At 39.2% G+C, this 25,870-nt stretch overlaps 2 protein-coding genes across 2 annotated transcripts in view; both read right to left on the bottom strand.

Annotated features, from left to right (window-relative positions):
• Window positions 1-17,283, bottom strand: part of CENPE (centromere protein E) — a 35,767-nt gene extending 18,484 nt beyond the window's left edge. The window contains 23 exon segments of the mRNA XM_050338047.1: window positions 89-403; window positions 1,400-1,554; window positions 2,008-2,185; window positions 2,804-2,938; window positions 3,048-3,167; window positions 3,416-3,490; window positions 5,553-5,720; window positions 5,801-5,857; window positions 6,187-6,281; window positions 7,494-7,638; window positions 7,998-8,156; window positions 9,434-9,553; window positions 10,227-10,353; window positions 10,534-10,621; window positions 11,446-11,497; window positions 12,699-12,770; window positions 12,852-12,919; window positions 13,115-13,196; window positions 13,953-14,072; window positions 15,118-15,236; window positions 15,315-15,404; window positions 16,819-16,910; window positions 17,126-17,283. Coding sequence (XP_050194004.1) covers window positions 89-403; window positions 1,400-1,554; window positions 2,008-2,185; window positions 2,804-2,938; window positions 3,048-3,167; window positions 3,416-3,490; window positions 5,553-5,720; window positions 5,801-5,857; window positions 6,187-6,281; window positions 7,494-7,638; window positions 7,998-8,156; window positions 9,434-9,553; window positions 10,227-10,353; window positions 10,534-10,621; window positions 11,446-11,497; window positions 12,699-12,770; window positions 12,852-12,919; window positions 13,115-13,196; window positions 13,953-14,072; window positions 15,118-15,236; window positions 15,315-15,404; window positions 16,819-16,910; window positions 17,126-17,181 — 2,688 coding nt within the window. The 5' untranslated portion in view covers window positions 17,182-17,283.
• An 861-nt stretch (window positions 17,284-18,144) lies between these two features.
• On the bottom strand, window positions 18,145-24,567 carry LOC126651778 (radial spoke head protein 4 homolog A-like). The gene is made up of 6 exons (XM_050338060.1): window positions 24,214-24,567; window positions 23,472-23,706; window positions 21,099-21,836; window positions 20,288-20,432; window positions 19,321-19,438; window positions 18,145-18,695 (listed from the first exon to the last, which is right to left on the bottom strand). Exons 1-6 carry the CDS (start codon window positions 24,435-24,437, stop codon window positions 18,473-18,475), a joined length of 1,683 nt encoding a protein of 560 aa, XP_050194017.1. The 5' UTR covers window positions 24,438-24,567; the 3' UTR covers window positions 18,145-18,472.
• Window positions 24,568-25,870: the final 1,303 nt, after the last annotated feature.

Genomic DNA, 25,870 nt, shown 5'->3' with positions numbered 1-25,870 from the left:
AAGAGTACTCCTCCAAAAACTTCTTTTCTTAATACTATGAGTTAATTACTCAAGTCCTATCTGTAAAAAGGAACAAAGTGACACTGACCTCTAATTTAATTTCATCCAAAGTTGTTTTAGACTCTTGTGCTTCTTTAGAAAGACTTTGTATTTGGAGCTTCATTTTTTCATTATTTTCTGATGTAGCTATATACTTTTGTTCCATTTCCTCATGGAGCTGTTTAAGTGCCACGTATTCTTGATCAGACTTCATATATTTCAGTTGTGCATCTGCTAGATCGTCTTTTGATTTTTCAGTTTCTTCAGTCATGTGTTTAAGTTTAATTTCATTATCAGCTACTTCAGAAAGCAGCTTTTCATTTTCCAACTTTAATAAGCGTAACTCCTCACATTTTTCAAGAATCTGCCAACAGAAAAGCAATATTAATACTATTTTCTCAATCAGTATTTGTCACTACTACTAAAAACGATGTATATATGCAGATATAGGAAATAAAGTACAAGCAAGCATATTTCAAAATATATTGAGTTTTGCTTTGTTGGGAGGGAACTATCTAGCAAGGATTCCTTAAAAGAGAGGGAAGACAGTCAAGCCCCTTCCAAAATCTGGAAATCACTCCTCTAACTCTACATGTTCTTCAATATTTTTTTCCTATGTTTGAGATATGGACTCCTCAACAGAATATTTAGCTGTATCAATACTTTCTTCATGATACAGAGTCCATGAAGTTGTTAACATCTAATGAAGTTCTGTTGATTAGTGCAAGTAGACCACTGGATGGTTTGGAACTTTTTGCAAAACATTAATGAGTTTGTGAGATTACTTGCCCTAAATAGTTTTCATTGCACACACTTAGCGGGTATTTAAGAAACCCAGAAAGTGTTTGCAAACAAACCCCTTAAAACATATTTCCAGCACACTTAGTCTGCTGAGCTTTGACCTGCCAGGAAAAAAGTTTGCTCACACATTTTCTAGAATTTACAAGGTAAATCTCTCACTTCTCAAGCAGCATTTCTGCTAAGAGATCTTGACATTTTTTTCTTTGCCCAAACTGACAAAAAAAAAAATCAGTTTTAGAACAGTATCTACGATCAAACACCACTATATCTATACACTCAGTTATCAGTAGCGACCATGGCAAATAGGCACACAAATGTTCCACTAGAAAATCCAGATAAACTGTAGTAGACTCTGACTAAATATGTGATCTTAAACTTATTCCTCGGTACAATTCTTAAATACCTGAGAAACAATAATTTAACAAACTTAATTGTAAACTCTCAGGTTATTTCATTCAAGACAACTTTGGGCTTTAAAACTTCATATCCAGTAGGCCTCCATTAATACATTACCAGTAAAGTACAATACAATAAAGAAAAAAAGGTTAGGTTTTTTTACCTCTTTCTTCTGCATCTCCACAGTATTTGGTAGAGACTGAAATTCTGATAGCTCATTTACTTGGTTTTGTAGAAGTGCACTCTCTTTCAAAGCTTTTTCTAGTTCTCCTTTTAAGTCAGCAGCCTTTTTTTCCAGTTCCATAGCAGTGAGCAAATCTAGAGAATTAACAAGTTTAGATTGATAAGCGAGTGCAAATGAAAAGTATGTTTTAAACTAAGCAGAAGATCTGTAATTCATTCTGGATGTCAGATAAGTGTAATTCTAGAGAAGTATATCTTACAATGGCCAACAATTAAGCTGCTGGTCTGAATTTGGTCATCACCTGTTAGGTTGACATCCAGTTTATCTTAGATTCTCCCCAACAGCCTTCACTACCTTGACCGTCTTTGTGCAAAATACAAAACATTCCATAAGGTGCAGTTTTCTAAGAAGTTCAAGAATGTGCTAAAGCAGTTACTACATACCAGATACTCCAGTATTTTTATATTGACAGAATCTCCAAGTATTCAGGAAAACAAGAGCCAAAGTCTTCCCTATTTCCCTCCTACCCAAGACAAGAAAAAAGGAGGAGATGGGGTGAGGGGAAAAAGCACCACCTGGAACAGTACCTTTTGGAACTTTACCCTCCATCAGTGAAGTTAGTCTAAAGTTTTCTTGAAATGCAGATTGCAGCTCTCTCTGCAAGTCAGTTTGCATTTTTCGGTAACTGGCTTTTCCCGCTTCTATTTGGCTTTGATATAATTGAACATCCTTTTCCATTTGGTTGTGTTTATTTAAGAGTTCATTCTTCAGGAAAACAATAAAACATGCAAGTCACACACAAAATAAAAGTCTACTTGCTTAACATTTAAATACTGCACCTGGTACATTTTTCTGTTGTCATTCTGAACAGCTTTGGCTTTGATAAATATGGCAGAATAAGCCAATATTTAACAACTGCATTCCTGTCAGAGCCCTCTAAGGAAACATACCTCAGAGACCAGGGCCGTAACTGCTGCTAATATTTTGTCTTTACTCCTTCAAAGCTCAAACTAAGCTCCATACCACTTTTGAGTTCACATCTCCTATTTCTTTTGTTCTCTGGTAAAATGAGGTTTGAAGTCTTATGTTCCAGTAATGCCCTAAAAACTGTTCCTTTGCTGTGGCTTTCTAATGGTAAACCTAAAACTAACCACCCACTCTTGTGGCAGAAGGAGTTTTATTTTTATCTCTTTCCTGAAGACCCATTTTCCATGAATTTCATAATAAAAACATTACTTAGAGTAGTTGGAGAAAGGTAATGACTTGTGCTTTCTTGTGAAGCTTGTGCTCCACTACTCTGATTGCCTTCTTCACTAGTCCAGAAGTAGATAGGCCCTTAACAGCATTTGGTACCACTAGAAAAGCAGTTGAACAAGTACTTGCCATCTTCTCCTTCAGCTCCAAATTTTCGGTTCTGAGAAAAGCAGATTCTTTTTTGGCATCCAAGGTTATGGCTTCACTATCTGAGAGGGATTTCTTCAGCTGCTGAATTTCCTCAATTAGCTTATCAGAATCTCCCTGAAAAATATTCAAAGAAATAAAAAATTTTATAGACATAATAAAGAAAATGCGTTCATTATAATGTGGTTAAAATGTGAATACAACCCCGCAGAAAACTTGAGTTTACCACTGAAAAAGATGTCTCTTTTTCCACTCTTGCTTTTCGTAATTCTTCCACACGATTCTGTAATATCTTTATTTTATTCTCTTTCTCTTTCAGCTGTTCCAGTGTGGAATTTAATTCTGCCTAAAAGTTGAAGGAAAAAGAAAGAAGGAAGATTCTAGTGCCCAGTTGGGTTTTTCAGGTCAGAATTTATCAAAAACCTACAGAGCAGGAGTTCAGGGGTTTTAGACATATCCTCCTTTTAGCTGGTAAGACTAACCAAAGCCCAATGATGTCTGTCATGTCCACAGCAGATACAGTTATTTCAAGATAAACAAACCAAGAACATTTCATACAAGTCTTACTGCACTTAAATGCATAGAGAGGCTCACCTGAAGTTCCTCATTGTATGCTTCAGAATTTGAAACTATATCCTTTAACTTGGTAATTTCATGCATTAGTTGTATCTGTGGAGCAAATTGAAGCAAAATTGCAGAGGATGTTAGAAAGCACCCACACCAATAGTTTTTTGTTGCCAACACCATGAAAACAAGCAAGGTCTATCTTGTGTTTTCTTCTGTAGGAGTGGGCAAACCACATACACACACATATCTATTGAAACAGCTACAAAGCAAGATGCTACGTGTTCTTTCAAATGGATATGTGAGATGCAAAGCTCTGTTTTTAGCTTCCCAGTAATTAGAAAGGGTTCAAGCTATCTACAATAGCTTGAGAAGCAAGAGCAATGTGATCAAAGCAATTAATGCAGAAATTGTACAGATAGGAGACAAGTTCTAGTCATGTTAAGCAGCTTTTTGTGACACAGTGCAGATATTTATGATTTAATCTATTCATTAACAGGAATGAGGAGAAGGTGCCAAAATTGAACTATAGCAAGCCATGAACACATTCAGTGGCATTCTCTGAAAGAAGGCACAAGTAGAAGACTAAATAGAAAGGCACTTCTGAAATTTAAGACCTCCTTTCTTTTGATCTTTGTTAGAAAAACGTTACAATAAGCACTCATCTACAACTACTTCTGTATAGTCACAAGCATAGGTAGGGAAAGAATCCTTTGTTAAATAATAATTTTAAGATGAAAATTAAGTAATTAAATTAAATTAAGTAATTAAATTAAAAATAAGTAATTTTAAGATCAGTGAAAAGCTTTAAAACACACGCTCTCCTGTGAGTATTCCTATGTAATTTATTTGTATAAACTGATGGATTTCAACTAATGTATGTAGTGAAGTGTGTGACCTTTCAGTATTGCTGTAATTAATCTGCTACATAGGTATCAGTAAATGCTTATATTTTATGGACTGTCTTCAGGTATCTGAAAACCTGAATCATTCAAAAAGCAATTCTTGTAATAGAGGCTACTTTAGGACACTGCATCTGTATTAGATACAGTTTTCCATGCAAAGGTTTTGTGTAACTGAGGATTTGTTAAACATTGGCTAAGGTAGATAGCACAATTAATCTAGCATACAAAGGGTCTTCTAAAAAGAATCTTAGATACAAGGTAAATTATAATATCTTATGGACCCATTTTCTTTAAGGTCCATAAATCTTTGTAGGGAACACAATGAAAATAAGCAGTGATACTGTTAAACCGTAACCTGAAACAACACTGCAAGAGGAGGTAACAAACTTCAACCTTAGGGTCATGATCAGAGGACATTGAACAAATAAATCTGGACAAATAAATGTGGACAAATAAACTCCAGCAAAGGTACCAGGAAAGAAACAGAATAGTACATCCTTGTCTCAATACCTCAGATTGCTGGGTTTGGGTTTTCTTTGGGCATTAATTTATTTCACAGTCTAGCCTTTGGGCAGCTAGAACCTAATACAATTAATATGTATTTAAAGTTACAGAATCACAGCATAAAACATTTGGACAAACAAGGTACTCCACTAACTGTAAAAGGAGGTGAAGAGAACTGAAAAGTCAGCATTTCCTATATCATAAGTTATCCAGTAGATAAATCTAAGCTTTTTTCTGACTTCCTGGCACAAAATACATTTCAATTTTCCAGACATTACTATTCACACTATTATTTTAAAATATTTAATGACTAAGTTAAATAGCATGTTAAAAGTTAATGCTCACATAGTCCATTGATTACCAAAAGCCAGAGTTATCTTGTAAACCAAGATGTTGTGCACAAGAAAGAGGTGAAATATAGTTTAGCAATCAAATTTAACTTCAAAACAGTTCTAATATGTATTTAAGCAGCAAAACAACTGTCTTACTGAAGTCTAGAGTGAAATTGATCATGTGTATATAAAAATAATATATAGATGCATATTGACATACACACTAATATGCATTTAACCATACACAACTCTCCAAAAATTTGTCTGAATTGTACATTCCAAGTAAATCCAGTTTAAATCCTGGGTTCATTCATTCTGTTGTCAAATGTAGCTGTTTGTGAATCAACATCCAAGTCTATGTACACTGAATAAACTCTAGAAAACATTTGAGCATAGAGAATTCATATCTATTTCAATGCACCTTACCTCATGATCTTTTTGTGTTTGTTTTTCCAGTACTTCAAATTCATCTATTTCTTTTTTTTCCTTCAGTTTCTCCTTAATTTCATTTAGTTCTAATTTCAACCGCTCATTTTCCAACACTAGGTTATCCACCAGAGCTTGCAGGACGTTGACCTCATTTACAGCAATATCCTGAAGAAGCAGCACAGGAAACTTTAGAAGCTGTTGCTGGAATGTCAGTCTTATTTCCAGAAAATTCAGAACGGACCTACCTTTTCAAATGCTATTGCTTCACAGAGTTGCACAGATTCTTCAAAGTCTTTTTGAGTCTGGAAAAAAAAAAAAATCAATCTCAATTAACAGATCTACAAGATCAAGTTGAGTATTATATTCCTTGTTGCTTGACTCTTCACAGCTAGTCCTGTATAAATACCAAAATTTACTGGATCATTTGCCATAAATCCTTAGAGGCATAGAACCATCCCACAGTTTTGCAGAGATATCCAAGAGACTTACTTTCTAACCAGTTATAATAATTCTGCAGACACATAGAATAATACTGGTGTCCTACAGAAGAGTAAGGCTGACCTTACTGAGAAGTATATTATGCATATATGCATATGCACAGGATTACAACTGAAATAGATGATGGTGTTACCCAAGTCATTTTAGGTCCAGCAATCCATTCTACTTCTGAAGTTTGATCAGGAACCGTCAGACATTGGTTGTCATATTCGGAATTATCTAACGTAGCTGAAAAGAAAGATGTATTAAAAAAATATGAGTAGATTTTAAACTAGACATCAAGAATTTCCTTATAAAACAATTTTAAGACACTGGAAACAATCATTCAGTGGCAAAACGTAGCACACTGAGTAAGAGTTCTGACTCATGATTTTCTGTTAAGAAAGGGAACACCACCAAAGTCCATCCTCTACTCTTATACTGACCACCTTATCACAAGCTAATGAATACTAAACCAAATCCAGAATCAACTTATTCCCTTTGGTAAATCAAGTAATGCAATGCTTGCAAAACTTATCTATCAGGAATTTCATAGAATCATAGAATGATTTGGGTTGGAAGGGACCTCAAAGACCATCTAGCTCCATCTCCCTTCCCCCTATTGGCAGGGACACCTTTCACTAGACCAGGTTGCTCAAAGCCCCATCCAACCTGGCCTTGAACGCTTCCAAGGGATGGGGCAACCACAACCTCTCTGGGCAACCTGTTCCAGTGCCTCACCACCTTCACAATGAAGAATTTTTTTCCCAATATTCAGCCTAAACCCACTCTCAGTTTAAAGCCGTTCCTCCTTCTCCTGTCACTACACGCACTCTCTCCAGCTTTCCTTTGCGCCCCTTTCAGATCCCAGAAAGCCACAATAAGGTCACCCCAGAGCCTTCTCCAGGTTGAACAATCCCAATTTTCTCAGCCTTTTCTCATAGGAGTGGTGCAGTGCTCCATCTCTCTGATCATCTTTGTGGCCTCCTCTGGACTTGCTCCAGCAGATCCATGTCCGTCCTGTGCTGGGGACTCCAGAGCTGGACACAGCACTCCAGCTGGGGTCTCATGAGACCAGAGTAAAAGGAGGGGCAGAATGACCTCCCTTGACCTGCTGGCCATGCTACACATTATTTCACCTGGGACAGCAACTATGCTCCCACTTTTTAAATAAAATGAACCTTATTTCCAACACAAGAACTACCATAATTAGTGTGCTAAATCCACTTCCCTTCCAGGCAGCATTCTTTTCTGGCAGATAAATGTGATTTCCTTACAGACTACAGGCAACTTTCAAAACTGGGTTCATGGGATATTATTTGAGTGCAGTGGCAACAAAATTTAGCTTTCGTTTTGTTAGCAAGTTGATTTGCTTTTTAACTTAGATCTATTAAAAAGGGATTATTTCTGATTTCAAAGCTGCTTTGCAGACTTCCCTTATTTTTTCCTGAAGTTACTTACAATCCTCTGCATCTGGTAGTGCTGACAGAGACATTTTCATTTTTTTTGTTTCAGTCGGCTTGTCTTTTTCAAAGTCTTCAAAATAGCTCACATTTGCCTGTTTTATTTTACCAGGAGCCCAAGTAACTCTTCTTCTTCTCTTGGTCTTTAAAAAAGCATTTACAGAAAAGTGATTAAAATCAAACCAGTAGGTAAGAGAGTGAATGTTGCATTAGGCTAGTTCTGTAACAGTACCAGCAGCTAGCTAGACAGGGTTTTGCAGTTACCTCAAAATTTACAGCATGGTAGCTTGAAAGCAAAAGTGTCTGCAGTCTTTTCACTGCAAGGCAACACTGAGTTATACTTGGAAGTTATTTTAAAAGTTAGCCTTTAAAAATATGGGGAAAAAAAGTGAAAATTGCTTATCATACTTATTCTTCATTGTCAGGATAATCCTATGTATTTAATATTACCTTACACAAAGTATTTCAGAGTTGTCAAGTAAGATCTAGAACAGGTGCTTACTTTAATATTCTCTTTTGAGGCAAAGGAAGCAGAGGTCACCAGCATCTCAGTTAGATTTCGTATCTTGTCTTCCTGGACTTTCTGGAGAGAATTCTTTTCTTCCAGCAGCTGGGCCAATTGGTCCTTTTCCATTGCATGAATTTGAGTCTTTGAAGACACCTTCCATAAAAAGAATATTAATCAAACTGACATTTCAAGAGCACAAACTACTCCTACAGAAGAGACACAATTACTGATATTTTAAAACAACTATACACATATATTCTTTAAAATCTGGAAGAGGAGTCTTTAATCATGAAACTAACAACTTAGTCTACAATTTAGCTGCAGACTAAGTATTTAAAAGGGGTCAAAACTCCCACAAATAATACAACCTCAGATTTTTCTAGGCATAAAAAAACCCCAAGCATTCTTCCAAATATAACATAGTTTAGATGACCTTCCCATGGTGCCAGAAGCCTGAAGCTCTTTCAGAACTACAATTCAATTGTCAAGTAACAGCAAGCTGATGCATGTGGTCTCTTTAAATCCAAGTACTGAAAATGTATTGTTTTGAAAGTAACAGCTGTTTTTTGACAACTTTATCATAAGCTTACAGTGCTGCAGAGTAATTCAAAGTGCCCATGGAATTTTCCAACAAACTCTTCAGTACTACTTTCCTCACTACTATGTCAGAGGACAGCAAACATACTCCCAGATGCAAATTAATTACTGTTAATAATAAGAGGTCAGTTATTTTTCATAAATTTTTTCTAAGGATACTTACAATTTGCAACATAATATGTGCATACTTTGATTTAATTCACCAAAACAGTACGTTCAGCACTGGTTTTTTCCTGTGCTTTATGTTTTATCATCTATGCTCTAACAAGACTTGCAAGATTGCTCCACAACTATGTAGATTTTTAGAGAAAGATGAACACATGACAGACTGCACTGTTTTGTGGGAAGTTACTATTTTTCATTTTCTAAATGTATCTTCTAACTACACATGACCTAAGTTTTGCCAGTGATCTTAATGCAGTTGCAACATCTTGGAATTCCAACTGAAGTTAAATATCATTAAGAGGAAAAAATATGGATTAAGTTGTAATCTTCAATGGACATTCAGTAACTTCTTATATTGCAATTAATTTTGATATGTTAAAGGGTGCTATAATATGTGACAAATGTCTATTTCTTAATTATATTAACCTACTGCAAGAAAGCAATTCTCTTAGTTGATCTCAGTGTTAGCTTTCACAGATATGCTATCATCAGTTGTTCTAAACTACACATCACCTTTTCAATTTCTATTCTCCCAATAAAAATGACAAATAGCACTTTAAACACTTTCCCTACTCCTGCAAATTTAGCTGCTTTCGGTTTAAAACAGGTAGTTTCCAAACAGCTATCAGTACTAAGGATAGATTAATTTTAAGAAGTTTATTACATACTTCCTCCAGCTGCTTTTTCAAATCCAGAATTTCTTTTCGGTATCTCTTCAGGAGAGCATCATCATCAAGTACTTCATTGACTTTTGGTGTATTCTTCATTCCTTTGGCTGTATTGGCAAACTGGAAGAATATTCTCTCATGGGCAATAGTTTGAGAACAAAGACTCTAAAAAGACTTATTCTGTCCCATATTTCCCAACAGAATTAAAGGGAGAGTTTATTATATAAAGAGCAGCATATAGTAGGGACACAGATACCAGAATTTGCTTATTTTTAATGTATTCTAAGATTTGAAAAGTTAAGTTTTCTTTGCTTGATATTAATATCTAAAACACGAAGCATAACATTTAAGTAAACATATCTCAAGTAATTTTTATTTAATAAAAAGCTCAAAAGACCACCAGAAATGAAGAAAATCCTACCTAAAGAACAAAGTTCTTTAACTGTTCAATTACCCTCCTTTCCTGCAGAACCTGTCTAACATCTTGTGTTAGCAAAGACTTGTTCTAACTGTGTTCAGAAAAGGCAAATGAGAAGAGAGGTTATCTCCTGCCTGCAAGAGAAGGAGCTTTGTCCCAACTCCCAGAAAGCTCTAAGTAGACAACCTAATACAAGCTGATGACTGGGAAAAAAGATTCTGTATACAAACCAAATATTTCAAATTCCAAGTCCACAGGAGCCCTTTAGAAGATCCAAGTCGTTAAAGATCCATTAGATTACATTTTCCACCCCGCCCCTATCTACAACAAAACCTTCAGTCAGAATAGTGCTGGAGAACAGGTGAGAAGCTTTACCTGAAGAGTACTGAGTGTTTCATCAAAAGAAACAGGAGTAATTGTACAAATAATAACTGTTTTAGCATTTCCTCCAAGGGAGTTCTGCAGAATTCGAGTCAGCTTGCTGTCTCTGTAATTTATGAAGCTAATCAAAAAGAGATAAGCAAAAAAAATTCAGAATTTTGCAAAGGAAAAACTCACAGTAAAAATATTTTTTAGAAATAACAGGTTATTTGAAACAGTTACCTACATAAAATTATAAATAAAATATTTAAATTTCTTAATTTAGTAGTGACTTATAACAGGAATATGAACAGTTGCTTACCCAGAAGGGTCATCACAAAGTTTTTTGATAACTTGACCCAGAATGAACAAGCTCCGATTTATATTGCAGCCTTCTTTCAATCGAACACCTAGGTACCACACAGTAATGTTTTTAATTATTGTTATTATTTTAAATTTTAAACAATATTAAGATACGTTTTCAACTTGTCAACTTGTGTGCTATGTTATGCTCAGAAGGATTATCCAAGAGTTGAATCTCAAGTGCCACAATGCACTATGACCCATCAGCAGGCAGTACCAAATCCTTCATAATAGCCAGAAAGCATCAAAGTAAGAGAGTAATCCCAAATGAACATTTAGAACCTTTACAGAGTAAGTACCTGGTGCTGTAAGAACTTTAGTTTTGTTTCCTGTTTAAATTTTACAAATGCTCCCATTTACTTGCATAACAAACCAGCCTTAGATACAAGTTTGGGGTTAGTCATTCTTCATAAGAGAGGATATTTACTTGTGTCCCTCTCAGATCACTTTTTTCTTATAAAGGCATTTTTGTGCAGCTTCATGCTGTCACCGTCAACAGCCAAGCTTCTCATTAGCTAAAGAACAAGCCATCTCTTCCCTCTTCACCTTTACATACAATTCCCTAAAAAGCTTCTAATGATTTTGTTATTACAGGTGAATCTTCATTGATTCATCTCCATTCTGTTAGTTCAGTGCATAACTGGTGCTGGGCCTGCTATTGTAGAAAAGGCATATTACTACTTAATTTGTTTGCACTTTACAGCATTTACAGTATTTTCCTGAGTAGATCCTGCCCTACCAAGGGGAAAAGAGCTTATTTATAAACAGTAAGTAACACAAAAGCACATAGATCAAATAATTTCTTATCATAGTCTCTTGTTAGGGTTAACTAACAGGAATGGTCATCAGGAAAGCCCTATTTAACACTCACCTTCAGCTCCTGTTTGACTCGCTCTTTCGCTGCCTGCCAGATCTACCAAGTTCTGCAAATTTATTAAATATTTCATAGGTTAGTCCTGAGAAAATTTAGTTTAAATCCTCTTAATTCTAAATCTCTGCTAAGAATTTCATGAAATACAGTTACACTTAAAAAACCCCAAGAGGTCTGTCATTATTAGAAGTAATCCATAGCTGCTATACACACACATCAACCCATAATTTCAAGGTACAAAAGAACATGGAATAAGTTTGTATGAACTCTGTACACTACCCCAAACAGTATTTCAAACTTGCAGTGCAAGAACCCCTACCCTCAGTAACAAAAAGATAATACTTCTGTACTGAGAAACTGTGTTTAACTACTAATTCAAGCCATAGGAATCTTTCATGGGCAAAAGAGCCTAGATGAGATTATCTAGCACAGTCCTGAATCAGCTGTATGTCTCTCCTTGCCTGTCACTGTGGGGATAAAGAAAAGAAATTAAATACCAGAGGAAAAACCTCACTCTGAATCCAGTTCAAAGTCAACTAGAACTTCACAATCCCATAATGATTTGCCTGAGCAAGTAGCCCTCACTTTAGTTGTTTTTTGCTTCAGAAGGGGGAAATTCTGTACTACATCCATCAAGCAGCAACAGACCAAAAAGTCCAAAAACCTCTCCCTTTACCCCAGGTAGTAAAGGTTACTATAAAGTCAGGTGGAACAGGCCAAAGGGTGTAAGAAGAATAGAAACCATAACTTATGGTAAGCAAAAAAGGAGGTAGGAGCTTGCTGAGATAGTGCATGAGCAGTGTTTACAGTCAGACCCTGAGCTTTTTCATATGAAGCCAAAACAGAAAGCTCTTTCCACAGTGCATGTGATTAATGCTATTGCCACTTCTGAATAAGAGTGCTTCTGCAGATTTTAGCAAGCTCGAATGGTTTCCTACTGATTCCATTCCTCCAGTTGTTTCAGATTATTTTCTGAGAATCAAGAAAAGGCTGTGGAGAAGGCTTCTGAAACCATAACACTCCCCTAGAGATCAGCAGTTGTATTCCCCAAGTTTATGATACTTCATACACCAGTAATCCACCAAAGAGATGCTATGAGGGGTTACTTGTGAAAAGAATGAATCTTCTGGTCATTGCAGCTGTAGGGCACGTGTTCTCTTAACAACAACTAAATTTGAGGTTAAGAGAAGTCTTAAGGTTACCATTTATTTACAAGTTATTTCAGTCCAAGAAAGCATTAAACAGACACTTACCAAGTGGGAAACCATGACTGCTCCATCACAGTTTGCATTTGCAGGGTCACTTCGTTCTCTGCTTTCAATGATCTAGGAGTACAGTAAAAGTGCAATCAAGTTTTGGCACTTTGAAAACAATAAAGCCACTCCTAATAGTGAAACAGTTTTTACCATTCTGAAGATCGTGTGAGAACGGCTGCTGTGTTCATTCATTTTTGTTTCTCCGTAATGGCGATTTCCTGCCAAAAACAATATTAGAATACTTCTGCTTCGATTTTGATAAAATGGAGATAAACAGAAAAAAAAGCACAATCTTAAAACTTTCTGAAAGATCCTGATTACTGAATATAAACTCAAAAAGATACCCCATGATTCCAGATATACATGATCCATCAATGTTTAAGATATCAGCTGACATTGACTAAATAACTTACTTTCTCCTTTTCTTATCCATTCCATAACTTGTTCTGGGGCAACCACTACTTCTTCAATCAGATCTTCTACATATGTATTCCTCTATAGAATAAACACAGTCATAAATTTTACTGAACTCCAAAACTCACTAAAATACATTAAGTTAACATAGGCAGCAATTATTATGGTATAAATTCAACACTTGAATGTCTTTTTACTCCAAACACAAGGGATGGGTAAAGTTTAGACCTTCATCAAAACTGTGGCCTAAGGGTACAAGAATAAAAAAACAGAGATTTAGAAAGTTTCCTAAAAACAGAACTGTTGGGGGAAATATCCTTCTGGACATTTTCTGAGGGAATCCAGGAATATATTTCTCAGTACATGTTATAAGGATGTAATCATACAACTGGTTAGTTTCTTTTCTTCCCATGTTCCAAAAAATCCATTGTTTAGTGCATCAAAATAAATAAATAAAAACAACAAAAACCAAAAAAAACCCAACAAAACAAACAAACAACCAATTTTTATTATTTGCTACAAAACTTTATATAAAAAACCTGAGGATGGTGTTAAAGTAGATTTCTTTTTTATAGTGATCATCTTACTGAATTGTTCCAGTCTCGTGGTTATTCCATGATTACAGCAGAGGAAAAGCGTATCTACTCTGTAAAAGGTAAACTAGCTACAGAAACCCCAAAGTCACTGTTGTTATTCTACTATATCAAGTGTCCTTCTGCTAATGCTGAAGATACAATTACACAATTTGACCCAGAAAAGCTTTCAACTAGATGCCTCTGAAGTCATTTTGTTTACTACAAGCAGATACAATACTTACACTACGTAAGATCCACTTACATTAACATCCTCACGAATTCCCAGAGGCTTCTTTTTCCTACTATCACAAAGCAAATCTGTAATGGTTTCATTATAGATTTCCATGTAAGAAACCCTTAGCAAGAATTCTCTATCCGGACTCTAATGTTGAAAGAGAAAAAGAAAAGAAATAAATAACAGACTAATTGTTGAACACCTTTTAACGTAAATATTCTTAACTCAGAGGCGTATGTTTGGATATTGTTCTGCAGATTTATTTCCCCTCATCCTCTCTGTAACATTAGCATCTACCAATACAGAATAATTTTTCTTCTATACCACCTCTTTACAGCTGCATTAATGGTATATCACTTCTAATAAGTTGTAAAATTAAGATAACTGCCCCACAGAAGCATGACAACGGTTCTCCCACTTAAATACCCTTTCTATAACCATATTCCTCCTGCTTAGGCTCTTTCCTTTCTGTGTACTTTGTCTTCTCTCTCTACTTGTTTGGCTTTACTTGGCTGCTGCTTCTTCCCCTGCTTCCCTGGCAGAGAATATTGGGGTGAGGAAAGGGTGCACAATACACTCAGGGAAAGTTTTCTTGGCTTCAGTTACTTTTATAAACCTCTTAAGGTACCCCACACCTCCTTAAAGCAGCAGAGACCATTTCACTTAACTGATAATGATTACCTGATACCCTCAAGGCAGAAGCAAGTGCTCTGCAAATCATGTTTTGGAAATCCCTGTTTTAACTTACACCTTCTCCTACTTCTATTAACCTTGAGCAATTAGCGATTCTTTTGTAAGTCTGAAATAAGTACATATAGTGTCATATTCTTCTCTCTAAAAATAAAAAAGGTCTTTACTGACTTTTAAAAGAGCAGAATAAATACAAAGCTTCATGTTACCTTATCTACTACATGAACAATGATCTATTTATACTTGTAATCAATGTTTAATATATTTGCAAGTTTAACAACCCTCCTCAGTGTTGCTCTGATTTAATGTCAAACTGAAGTCCCATTAGCTTTTTATTTTAAACCACTCATCTCTTCCAGGCTAGCAAAGCAACTGCAACATGTAAATGTCCAATGTAAATTCATTTCCTTCATAAGCTCCTTGATACTAAAATTAACTTTTATGCAATGATCACCAATATTACTAGTCCTTTCAGTCACTCCAATTTAATGGAAATGCTCACCTCACAAATAATTTTGAAAACATGTTGAATTGCCTTAGGGATAATGCCCACAGAATCTTCATTTCCCATCATTGTGTAAGTCTTCCCTGAAGCAGTCTGTCCATAAGCGAAAATTGTGCCTAGAAAAATGGCTAAGTTTTACCAATTATTTCTAAAACACATTACAAACAGGATTTAAACACAGTTTTAAAACTTACCATTATAACCTCGCACAGCTGACTGTATAATTGGAACAGCTACACCATCATATAACTGCTGAGTGTTGTCACTTGAGTGAAAGACACGATCTTAAAAACAAATTAAAATAAAGCACGTGAATCCCTTGTATTGCAAGTCAAAACCAACCTGTCATCTTACTCAGTATCATTGACTTCAAATACAATAAATAGGCATCATTGTTTGTAAGGTAATTCAAACATAAAATATCATTGTGGCACTACTAATCAGGCTTTTAGAATTTTATTTTAAAGTAGATATTAAACACAAAACCAAGAAAGGCATGATGCACAGATGACAGACAAGTGATAAAACTGCAAGAATGACAGACAGTTAAACAGCCATCCTATTTAGTACTAAAAAGTTATGGCTAGTTTATCTGTGAGGACTGTAAATCTGACAGAACAGACTAAATGTCCCCCTGCAGCCATAGAGGACCATCGGGGTGCACAGACCCACCTGCAACCCATGGAGAAGCCCATGCTGGGGCAGGTGAATGCATGAAGGAGGCTGTGACCCCAGGGGAGGCCCCAGATGGAGCAGGGTCCTGCCAGGGAGAAGGAAGCCCACGCTGGAGCAGGTTTTTCCCGGTTAGGACCTGTGGCTGCTGTGGGAGACCCACACTGGTACAGCTCATTGGTGAAGGACTGCACCCCATGGAGGAGTGACCAACAGGACAGCAGTTTCATGAAGAACTGAGGGATGGACTCATGCTGGAGAGGTTCATCAAGGACTGTCTCCCGTGGTAGGGACCCCATGGGAGCAGTGGAAGGACTCCTCCCCCTGAGCAGTGGCAGAAACAACAACTGACTGTAACCCCCATTCCCTGTCCCTCTGCACCACTGGGGGGGAAGAGGGAGAGCATGGAAGGAAGGAGGGGTGGAGGGAAGCTGTTTTTAAGATTATTTTACTTCTCACTCTTCTGCCCTGATCCTGTTAGTGATAAATTTAAGTAATATACCCACTTTGAGTCTGTTTTGTCTGTGAAGGTAATCAGTAAGTAACCTCTCCCAGTTTTTACCTCAGCTAATGAATCCTTGGCTGTTTTTTTTTTTCCTCTCCTCTGTCTACTTGCAGAGGGAGAGTGAGAGAGTGGCTTTAGTGGGTACCTGGCATCCAGACACGGCCAACCCACCACCTCCCACCCCCTTCTCCCTAAATGCTCTGGAGTAGCCCTCGTCTAGTCCGTTTGTAACTGGATTTCATATGAAGAGAATCGAGTTCGCGTGCTCCAAAGCCACCAGAGCATAAACCAGAGCAAAGAAAGCAACGTCCACCAGGAAGCTGACTTCAAAAGCACATTCCCAGCGTGGCCTACACCAGAAATCCTGTGTGCCCCAACGACACTCCTTCAGAACTATGCACTTGGAAAAGTTCAGGGACACTGCGGGAAGCTCAGGGCACTCACGCTGACACGTTCAAGCAGCACAGTAGAGGAGGTCCGCATAAGCATCAAAGCAAAGCCGACTGCTTTCACACTCTTACCGTAACTAAATATTTTGGTTCCATTCACGTCGGAAACAGTATTATTTTCACTCTTCCAGTGCAGGGACACTTTATCTCCTGGAGCATTTTCTCTAAGAGAAGATGACATTCTGTTACCTTTATGGGCCGAGGGCTCTGCTCCCGTAACACGGGACCCTGACCGCGACACCCTCTTACCCCGGAGGGATCCGGATCCCTCCTTCCACCACGGGGACGGACACCACGTTCCCGCCCCGGCCCCCTCACTGTGCGGGGGGCACCGCAGCATTCCAGGGTAAGCGGCGCTGCAGCCTGCCCGGATCCTCACCTGGCGATGAGCGGCCGCACACGCACGCAGACCGTGACCGCGCCCTCGTCCGCCATGCCCGCCCGGGACAAGGGGGAACCGGGAATCGGGATCGGCAAGGGGACAGGGAGCGGGGACCGCCCGGGACAGGCACCGCTCGGCCCAACCGCCACCGCAGTTTGAACTGCTCCGGAGCCCGCTCCCCATTGGCCCACGTGCGACGGACGCCGCACGCGGAGCGTACCACTTGCCAAGAGCTGGGGGGGGGGAGGGGAGCGAAGGGGACGGGCGAGGAAAGCGTAGTGAGGGACAGGCTGAGCAGCCCCCCACCGCTCCCGTGACGCCCCCGCTCCCCTCTGCCGGCAGCGCCGTGGTGGCGCCGCCCAGGGATGGAGGGATGGCTTCGCCGGGGAAAAGGCTCCAGGAACATCGAGTCTGACCGTGAACCCAGCGCCGCCGTGTTCGCAGCTAAACCGTGTCCCCAAATGCCACAGCCACAGGTCCTTTAAATACCTCCAGGGATGGTGGGCCCACCACTGCCCTGGGCAACCGCTTCCAGTTCACGTCAGCATTTTCCACAGAGAAATTTCTTTATCATAACCAAGTCTAAACCTCTCCTGGCGCAACTTGAGGCTGTTTGCTCTTGTTATATCGCTCGTAACTGAGGAGGAGGCCGATCCCCACCTGGCTACAACCTCGTTTCAGGTTGTTGTAGAGAGCGATAAGGTCACCCCTGAGCCGCCTCCTCCAGGATATACACCCCCAGCTCCCTCAGGCGCTCCTCGCAGGACTTGTGCTTCAGACCCTTCACCAGCTCTGTTGCCTTTCTCTGGATACTCTCCAGCACCTCGGTGTCTCTCGCAGTGAGGGGCCCAAAACTGAACACAGGATTCGAAGTGCGGCCTCAGCAGTGCCGCTGATCAGTGTCATCCCCATGCACTCGGCCAGTACCTCGATAAACTGTCTACTGAATCTAAACAGTATGCTTTCACACACAAAAGCACACATTTCACACGTTGTTATGTGATTATGATTTATTTATTTATTTATTTAAAATGTACTGAAGTGAGGGTTAGAAAAACAGTGTGAGCATGTGGTGGATTATAGTTCTTAGTTCAAATCAATATAATTTTAGGAAGCAGACTGCACAGTCATCTAAGAAAGACTATGTCATTCATTACACAGTCTTCATGAAGGGCTTTAGGGGTGGAGAAGGAGAAGAAGGTAGCTGCAAAGAGAAGCCTACAGAAATCAAAAGAGAAGGCATGCTCCAATTGCATTTCTTTTAAGGTCAACAAATGAATGACTACATTATGAAAATACTATACATGTTTAAAGTTTTAAAACAATATGTTTTCCCCCACCATTTTAATCATCCTCCTCTTGTTCTTCCTCTTCCTCTTCCTCTTCACCTGCGGCTAAAGCTTCCTGCGCAGCCTTGAAAGCCAGTTCCTCTTCCAGAGTGGGGTCTCTTGCCTCAGTGATTGCTGGACCGCTGGGATATTCTTCTTGCACTGGTGGGGGCAGTGTGGGAGTGTAGTTTTCTGGACTGTATTTGTGACCCCAGCCAAAGTAGATGTTCTCAAATTTCCTGAGAAAGAGAAGTGAAAGAAAACATTCAGCCCCTGACAAAATACCAGCAGAGATATTGTCAGGCTTCCTTACTCTGCTGCACAAAAAGTCACAGAAAGCCTATAACAGAAGAATTTAAAAGATGGCACGTTTTTTTTAACTGCTCTAATGGTTGATTAATAGATCTGTTTAAAATGATGAAGTGTCACTGCACTATACTGCAATATGACTCCAACTTCACTTGGGTAACAACATAGCACCATTTCTGACACCAACTGCAGTGCCTTTTTAAAGGTAGTGACTATACTATTTGTAGTGGAAACAAACGAACATTAGAACCACAGAATGTAGCTGTTTTGGTAGAAAGTACCACAGACACAAGAATATAGGTTTTAAATCCAGGACTGTGCCCAAATACTAACTGGACATTTACATCCACTAACTTTATGCCAGTTTTTCCAATGGTTGTTTGTTTTCAGTCTTAAATACGTATTTACTGTTGTTGCGCGCATTCAAGTGGCCTTCTCCATCAGTCTCTAGGATAGTTGGAATTCAGTCAATGAATTAATAATAAAGGAACTTTGCCAGGTGCCCGTGTGCAGCACATACAGTCTGTGCTGTAACCATGTCAGCTAGATTCTCACCTGCCAGATGCAAAGGCATATGCTCCAGGCCACCGGTTAGACTGGATAATTGCAACAGAATGTTGTGGGATCAGGTTTGTAGAATGCTGAGCTGTCCAAGCTGGGATGTCTTTAATTCCTGGAGGCAGCCAAACACACACTGTCTGTGAATAAATGAACTTAGAAGCCTCTACAAAACATTTAAGACTGAGCTACAAGACTTTCAGAATTAGAGAAAGACTGACAGAATTCAAGCAACAGTTACATAAAGTTGCATGTTAGAGGAGCCAGCAGTTAGAAACAATCAACTATATTCGAACAGGTGGCTTGAATGTATAAGCAGGTAGCATAGGAATTCTAAGAGACCCACAGGAATGCTATTCAAATTCAGTAGCATTAACCCTGGTTTCTTTTGTCAAGGACTTTTTAGCACTTATAGATACATTATATAGTTATATTTCACCTCCTTTTAAGAATGGAGAGAAGGTAAATAGTTTAATATTGATGTAATCTAATATTCAGGCTCCCTTATTCCCATGATTTGCTACAGTAATATGCTAAAACGTCTAAATGCTTATACAAATACCGAATGTCAGTGTATGTGTGTACATATTAATTAATTATTTATTTACACATGCACACACACTTTTTTTTTTTGGCCTAAAAAGATGAGGTAAAAATAGCTGAATGTCTTTCATGTGGTGAGCTGTCCTGAATGTGCAATAACCTGACAAGTCTAAGTTATTTTTTTCCCTTAATCTCAAAAACATTGTTACCTAGTAAACATGATTATTTCAGTTTTAATGTCCATACTGTTAACCATTTTGCTTTTGATTGATTGATTCTGTAAAAGAATGTGTTTACCCCACAGGAGCAAACTATATTGCTCCAAGAAGTGCCAGAGTCCTATAACTTCAGATATTTACTACCTAAATGCCAACATTCCTAGTGGCTCTCTATCAAAACCTTCATGTTCCGTGAAGAATACCTTCATCTTCAGACAGAAGAGTAAGAAGGGGTGGTCCTGTTTCTTCCTGTTGCTCATCCATCTCCTCTTCCTCCTCTTCCTCCTCTTCCTCTTCGTCTTCATTTTTTTCCTCTAATTTTTGAGGATTAATCCAAACACAGCGACCCTATAATTGATATGGAAAAATAATAAATACATGTAACAATCACTGAAAGAATGCAAGCCAGTTAAAAAATTGGCTCAGACACACACACAGAGTTAAGGGATAGGGAGAAGAAAAATATATGTTCCATATATGTCCATAACTCTGGACACAAACCTGATAGCACATGCTTTTAAGCTTTTTCATTTGCGTGTTTTACAGCAGAAAGTATAAAACAAAAAGAAGAAAACAAATAAGTTCCGTTTAGCATACGGAAGTATAAGCTATCTGCACTTTAGGATCCCACCCAAGAAAGGAAGATTTTAAACATTTTTGCAAAGTAAGGATGTCAATGCAGAGAACCTAATACAAAAGATTACCAGAAATCATCATTATCAGGGCCTAACTCTATACTGTTATCTAAAGATAGGTTTCAATCTCAAGAACACATTTGAAAAAAGTACTAAATCTAGAAGGTTCCTAAATATACATATATATATACAGAGGTACATGCTAAATGTAAATATGTGCAAGATATTTATATATTATATATGATATAAAATATATTTTCTGTGTAAAAACATTTCAGTCCAATACCATAGTTTGAACGTGTGGGTGAGGAGCATTCCGTGACCCTACAAATACTGCAGTGTGAATAGTATCTAAATGATGCTCAGTGTGAGCACATACCTGCTTCAGAATACTCTTTACATGGTGTGCCCATGTGGAGAGAGAATCCACCATTTCAGCCACAGAAGGAGGCTCAAATTCAGGATTTTCTTCGTATGTGTCACCACCTTCTTCTTCTTCTTCCTCTTCTGGAAACTGGTAAAATCCAGTGGGAGAGACATGGGTTCCCGCTGAGATTCGAGCTATCTGTGCACGCAGGTAATTGGCCTCATTCCCAGGGAAAGGAGGAAAGCTCACAACAGGAGCATGCAGCCGACCAGTGAAGAACTTCTTGATTTTCCTGGCACAGGCAATCTGGGCTGGTGTCACTGGAGGCAACTTCACCCAGGGTTTGCCTGGCTCATTACAGACAAAGTAGACATATTTATTAGCCCCAGTCCCGTTTGCTTCTTTTGGGATATCAGGCGGGGGTTTATAGGTGGACTTTGGTGGTTCAGCTTCTTTTTCTTTTTCCTCATCTTGCTCTTCAGCCTCATCCGTCCCTTTCCCTTGTTCCTCAGTGACTTCCTCACCTGCTTCCTCCTCTTCTTCCCCTTCTCGTAATTGTACTTCCGCTATAATATAGTTCATTTCCAGGCCCAAAATCTTGCCCCAGAAGCGACAGGTCTGGATTGGCTGAACATTAGTTAGGTTTTTAAGGGCAAGGAATATGTAATAGGATTCATCTTTGCTCAAGCCAATCCCAGCCTGTTCAAAATAAAAAGCTGTTTCCATCACATTCGGTAGAGGGGACTGTCCCTGGGAAAGAAGATTTGGAGTTAGAGCTAAAGAATAATATAACTATCGATTTGAAAAATTAAACATGTTATACACTGAACATTATACTTCTCTTTCCTGTAGTGCTACTCATTGTCTCAAAGTGCTTTGCAGACATTCATTCGCTACATTTTTCACTATCATTTAGAAAAATTAAAAATGCCTTTTAAGGGTAAAGAAGAAAACACAGATGAACTGCAGCTTTTAGAACACAGGATTTAAAAGTTCAAACTCCTAATTACAGCAAAATAAAGAAAGTCAGAATTCTTACGCAGAATCTGCAAAGGACTTCAGTGCTAGGGCATGTCAGCTGAGAGGCCTGCAAACAGTGACCCTGTATTTCCTTGTGTTTGTGACAGATGGATTTGGGGGAAAATATAATACAGACTTTATATATTGAGGCACCAGACCAGCAATATTCCTCTGGAGTGAATGCTGTTTATTTGAAGACCTTGGCATACAGCTCCCTGCATTTTTTAATATACTGCCCCCTGCTCTTACTGAAGTCCATAGCAAGACTCCATCTGGCTTCAGAGGAAGCAGAACTAGGCCAGTAATGATTTAATTATTTCCATTCGCTTTATCACCCTTCTCTCATTTCAAGGGGGTAGGTAATCATATAACACAGACAGAATTATTAGAAGTTGGACATGACAGCATAGGGAATTTGGGAAAATTAGGGCTAGTTTCATATGGAATTTCTTTAGACCTTCCAAGTTTCCTAATATCAAAGCAAGAGTGACAGGAATATGAAAAATTCAGAATTCCTTTCTGAAATACCCTGGTTTTTTGCTATTTTTTTCTATCCTATACTGCTACTGTAAGATACATAATAGGCTTCTGTTGTTGGTATTTGAACTCTGCAATGGCAATTAATTTGAATATATACTGGTAACTTAATATGAAAATCAACATCTTGTTGGTTGCTTTCCCTTGGTTATTAAACAAATTCTCATTCATATTCTTATAATTCTCATTATAAGAATTCTAATTTTTCATTGGGTACAAATGCTTCTGAATATATGCAACTGAATAATGAAAAATCCTGTTTTAAGCAGGGGCTTTTCAATTCTAGTAGTTCTTCATTAAAACAATATTTTTTTTCAGTTGGAGAAGGACAGACTGGAACCACAGTTGGAGCTGGAAAGATCACAAAATTCTGCATTCTCTATTTTACACTAGCAACTGTGCACAGTATTCTGTAACTGGCATCTACTGTGGTCTCTTTAGATAAAGAAATGTCCCTTTTAGATAAAGAAAAGAAACTCGGATGCAATATTCCACGCTTAACTGGCATATGGGAAATGTTATAAACTTTAGTTTCTGTTCATCATCTTTACAACATCCATGATTTTAAAGGCTTGGGATATTAGATTTACTACATAAAAAAATCCCACCTAAGTAACCGGATGGGTTTTCTTCTTCACAACTAGACATGGGACCAGATCAGCTATGGAGAGGGTACATGATGCTGTGATTGCAATTATTTATATGTTTGTGAGAGGCAGCACTATAGAAGAGACCACAACTTCCTCCCTTTCTCCTTTCACTTCACACCATCCACCCACCCATTCCCTGATACTGAGGGTAGTCTGTTCCACTCTGATAATAACTTACTATCTCTTCTTCTATAACTCCTTCATTTTCTTCTCCAATATCCTTGATGAACAAAGCTTTACACTTTTCTGCAGCTTCAAATGTTGGAAGAATCTCATATTCATCTCGAAGAGTGTCCATTTTTTTGTGAAACCGAGCCCACTTCACATCCTTGCTGATATTCTCAATAATGTCTGCTGTATTTGTGGGCTGTTCATCCAGGATCTTTGTTAGCACATTAGCAAGATGATCATATCTGTCATATAAATGTAAATATTGTTGGCCTACTACAAAAAATTGTCTTAGAATATTATGCTTTTAATATCCAAAGTGGAAGCTTATCATCTGGAGCTTTGGAGAAGTCATTGGAATAATCAGAAGAAAGGCGCTCATGGAGCATTATGAAAAATTAGACTTAAAACTAGCCTGACTATACTTGGGAGCAGTCCCATCTTCCATTTTTGGTATATACCCCCTCATCTCAGGAGCTGAAGCTGAATTTAAACTTGCTCTTAATCAAATCAGTTTCTTTTTGAACTCTCTGTAACATTCCTTTAGGAATTTTGATTCTGAGAGATGTTGGACACATGCGAGCATCACCTAGTGATGAAATGTCGCATTTATAACATATTGTCCCATTCTGTATATACCTCCCTGCTATCCCTCCCTTTCTTAACATAACCCTTTGCCCTTTTACCAATACTAATTTTCTCTCCACTCATACTTCCTACCGTTTTTGACTGTGACTCGTTTTCATACTTACAAGTTCAGGCCAGATTTTGTGCTGGTCTTCAGTAAATAGGCTTTTGCATTCTGGATTGCCAGCATTCGGGCTTTTGGATCGGGTATCTGATCATCGTATGGGCTGTACTCCGGCTGATCAAGACCATAACCTGGTTCGTGTGGCTGGTAAGGGCCGTGCCCACGTTCGTAGGCGTATGTCTGATCAGCACCCTGGGAAGGGTTTGATCCTGGTGGCTGATCCATGTTTTTGCCTGCTCACCCCCCACCGTGCCTGATGGGGGGCTTGTCCCAGCTCTTGTGTCTGGCTGTGGGGGCCGGCCGGCCGGCCGGGGCCGTGTGTCCGTGTCACAGATGGCCTCGCTCCTGCCCTTCCCGCGGCGATGCCCGGGGCGGGGTCCCCTGTGAGCCCTGCGGGTGCTGTGCTGAGTTGTGCTGAGCTGTGCCGAGCTGTGCCGAGCTGTGCCGAGCTGTGCCGGCCCGGGTCACACACGCAGCCCCTCAGCCGCCGCCGCCGGCCCGCGGGTGCCGCAGCAACGGCCGCGTCGCCGGGGAACGGGGCCGCGGCCCCGGGGGAGGCGCCGGCGGGGAGCGGAACCCCGGCAACCGGAGCCGGCTGGCACTCTTTCCACACGCGTGTTCAAGCCCTTGTTGTCTCCCTCCAGCTGGACCCACGCGGTGAGGAGAGTGTTCAAGGCCGGGCTGGACGGGGCCCTGAGCAACCTGGTGTAGTAAAACCCCCCTCATGGCAGGCGGGTGAGAATTAGATCATCCTTAAGCTCCCTCCCACCCCGAACCGGTCTGATTCTGTGAAACCATGAAGTGCTGTTAGTACTTTGCCTTGAACATTTGTGGTTTGAGGATCTTTCAGGCGCCTTCTGGGAGCAGAAGAGTGGATCTTCAAATCTTAGTTTTGTTTTAAAAGGACATTAATTTGCCTTCGTTGCTTTCATGTGCATTTAAGTGGTGATATATCATGCTGTTCATGAGGTACAAAGTTTTTTAGGGGAAGAAAAATACTGTAAAATCTGATAATTGCTTAAAAAACAAATAAGATTCAAGATCCAAGGGGATAAAAAGCAGATGTAAATTAATGTAGAATGAAGGTACTCTAATAGAAAGCAGTTTTGTCATGCAATGCTGTCAGTGTTAATCATAGAATCATAGAATATGCTGGGTTGGAAGGGACCCATCAGGATCATCAAGTCCAACTCCTGGTCCTATGCAGGACCAAGAATCACACCATGTGCCTGACAGTATTGTACAAACACTATTTGAACTCTGTCAGGCTTGGTGCTGTGACCACTTCCCTGGGGAGCCTGTTCCAGTGCAACCACCCTCTGGGTGAATTTTCCCCCTGATATCCAAACTAAACCCCCGACTCAGCTTCATGCCATTTCCTCAAGCCCTGTCAGTGGTCACGAGAGTGAAGAGTTAAGGAGGCACCTGGCCATAATGTGAGTAGAATCATAGAATCAGATGGTTGGAAAGGACCTCTGAGATCATCAGTTCCATCCCTAGATCCACTACCACCACAGTTACTAGACTATGTCACTAAGTGCCACATCCAGTCTCTCCACCAGACAGTAGCTGGTGAATGATCTTCCTGCTCCTGTCTTGACCCATTGCATTTTCTCTGCCCTTTCTGATTTAAAAGAGGGAGCAGCTTTGGTGGGTAC

Source organism: Myiozetetes cayanensis, unplaced genomic scaffold, assembly GCF_022539395.1.
Source record: "Myiozetetes cayanensis isolate MyiCay16 unplaced genomic scaffold, myiCay2020 scf7, whole genome shotgun sequence".
Taxonomy (NCBI): Eukaryota; Metazoa; Chordata; class Aves; order Passeriformes; family Tyrannidae; genus Myiozetetes; species Myiozetetes cayanensis.
This window is presented reverse-complemented; position numbering and strand designations above follow the sequence as displayed.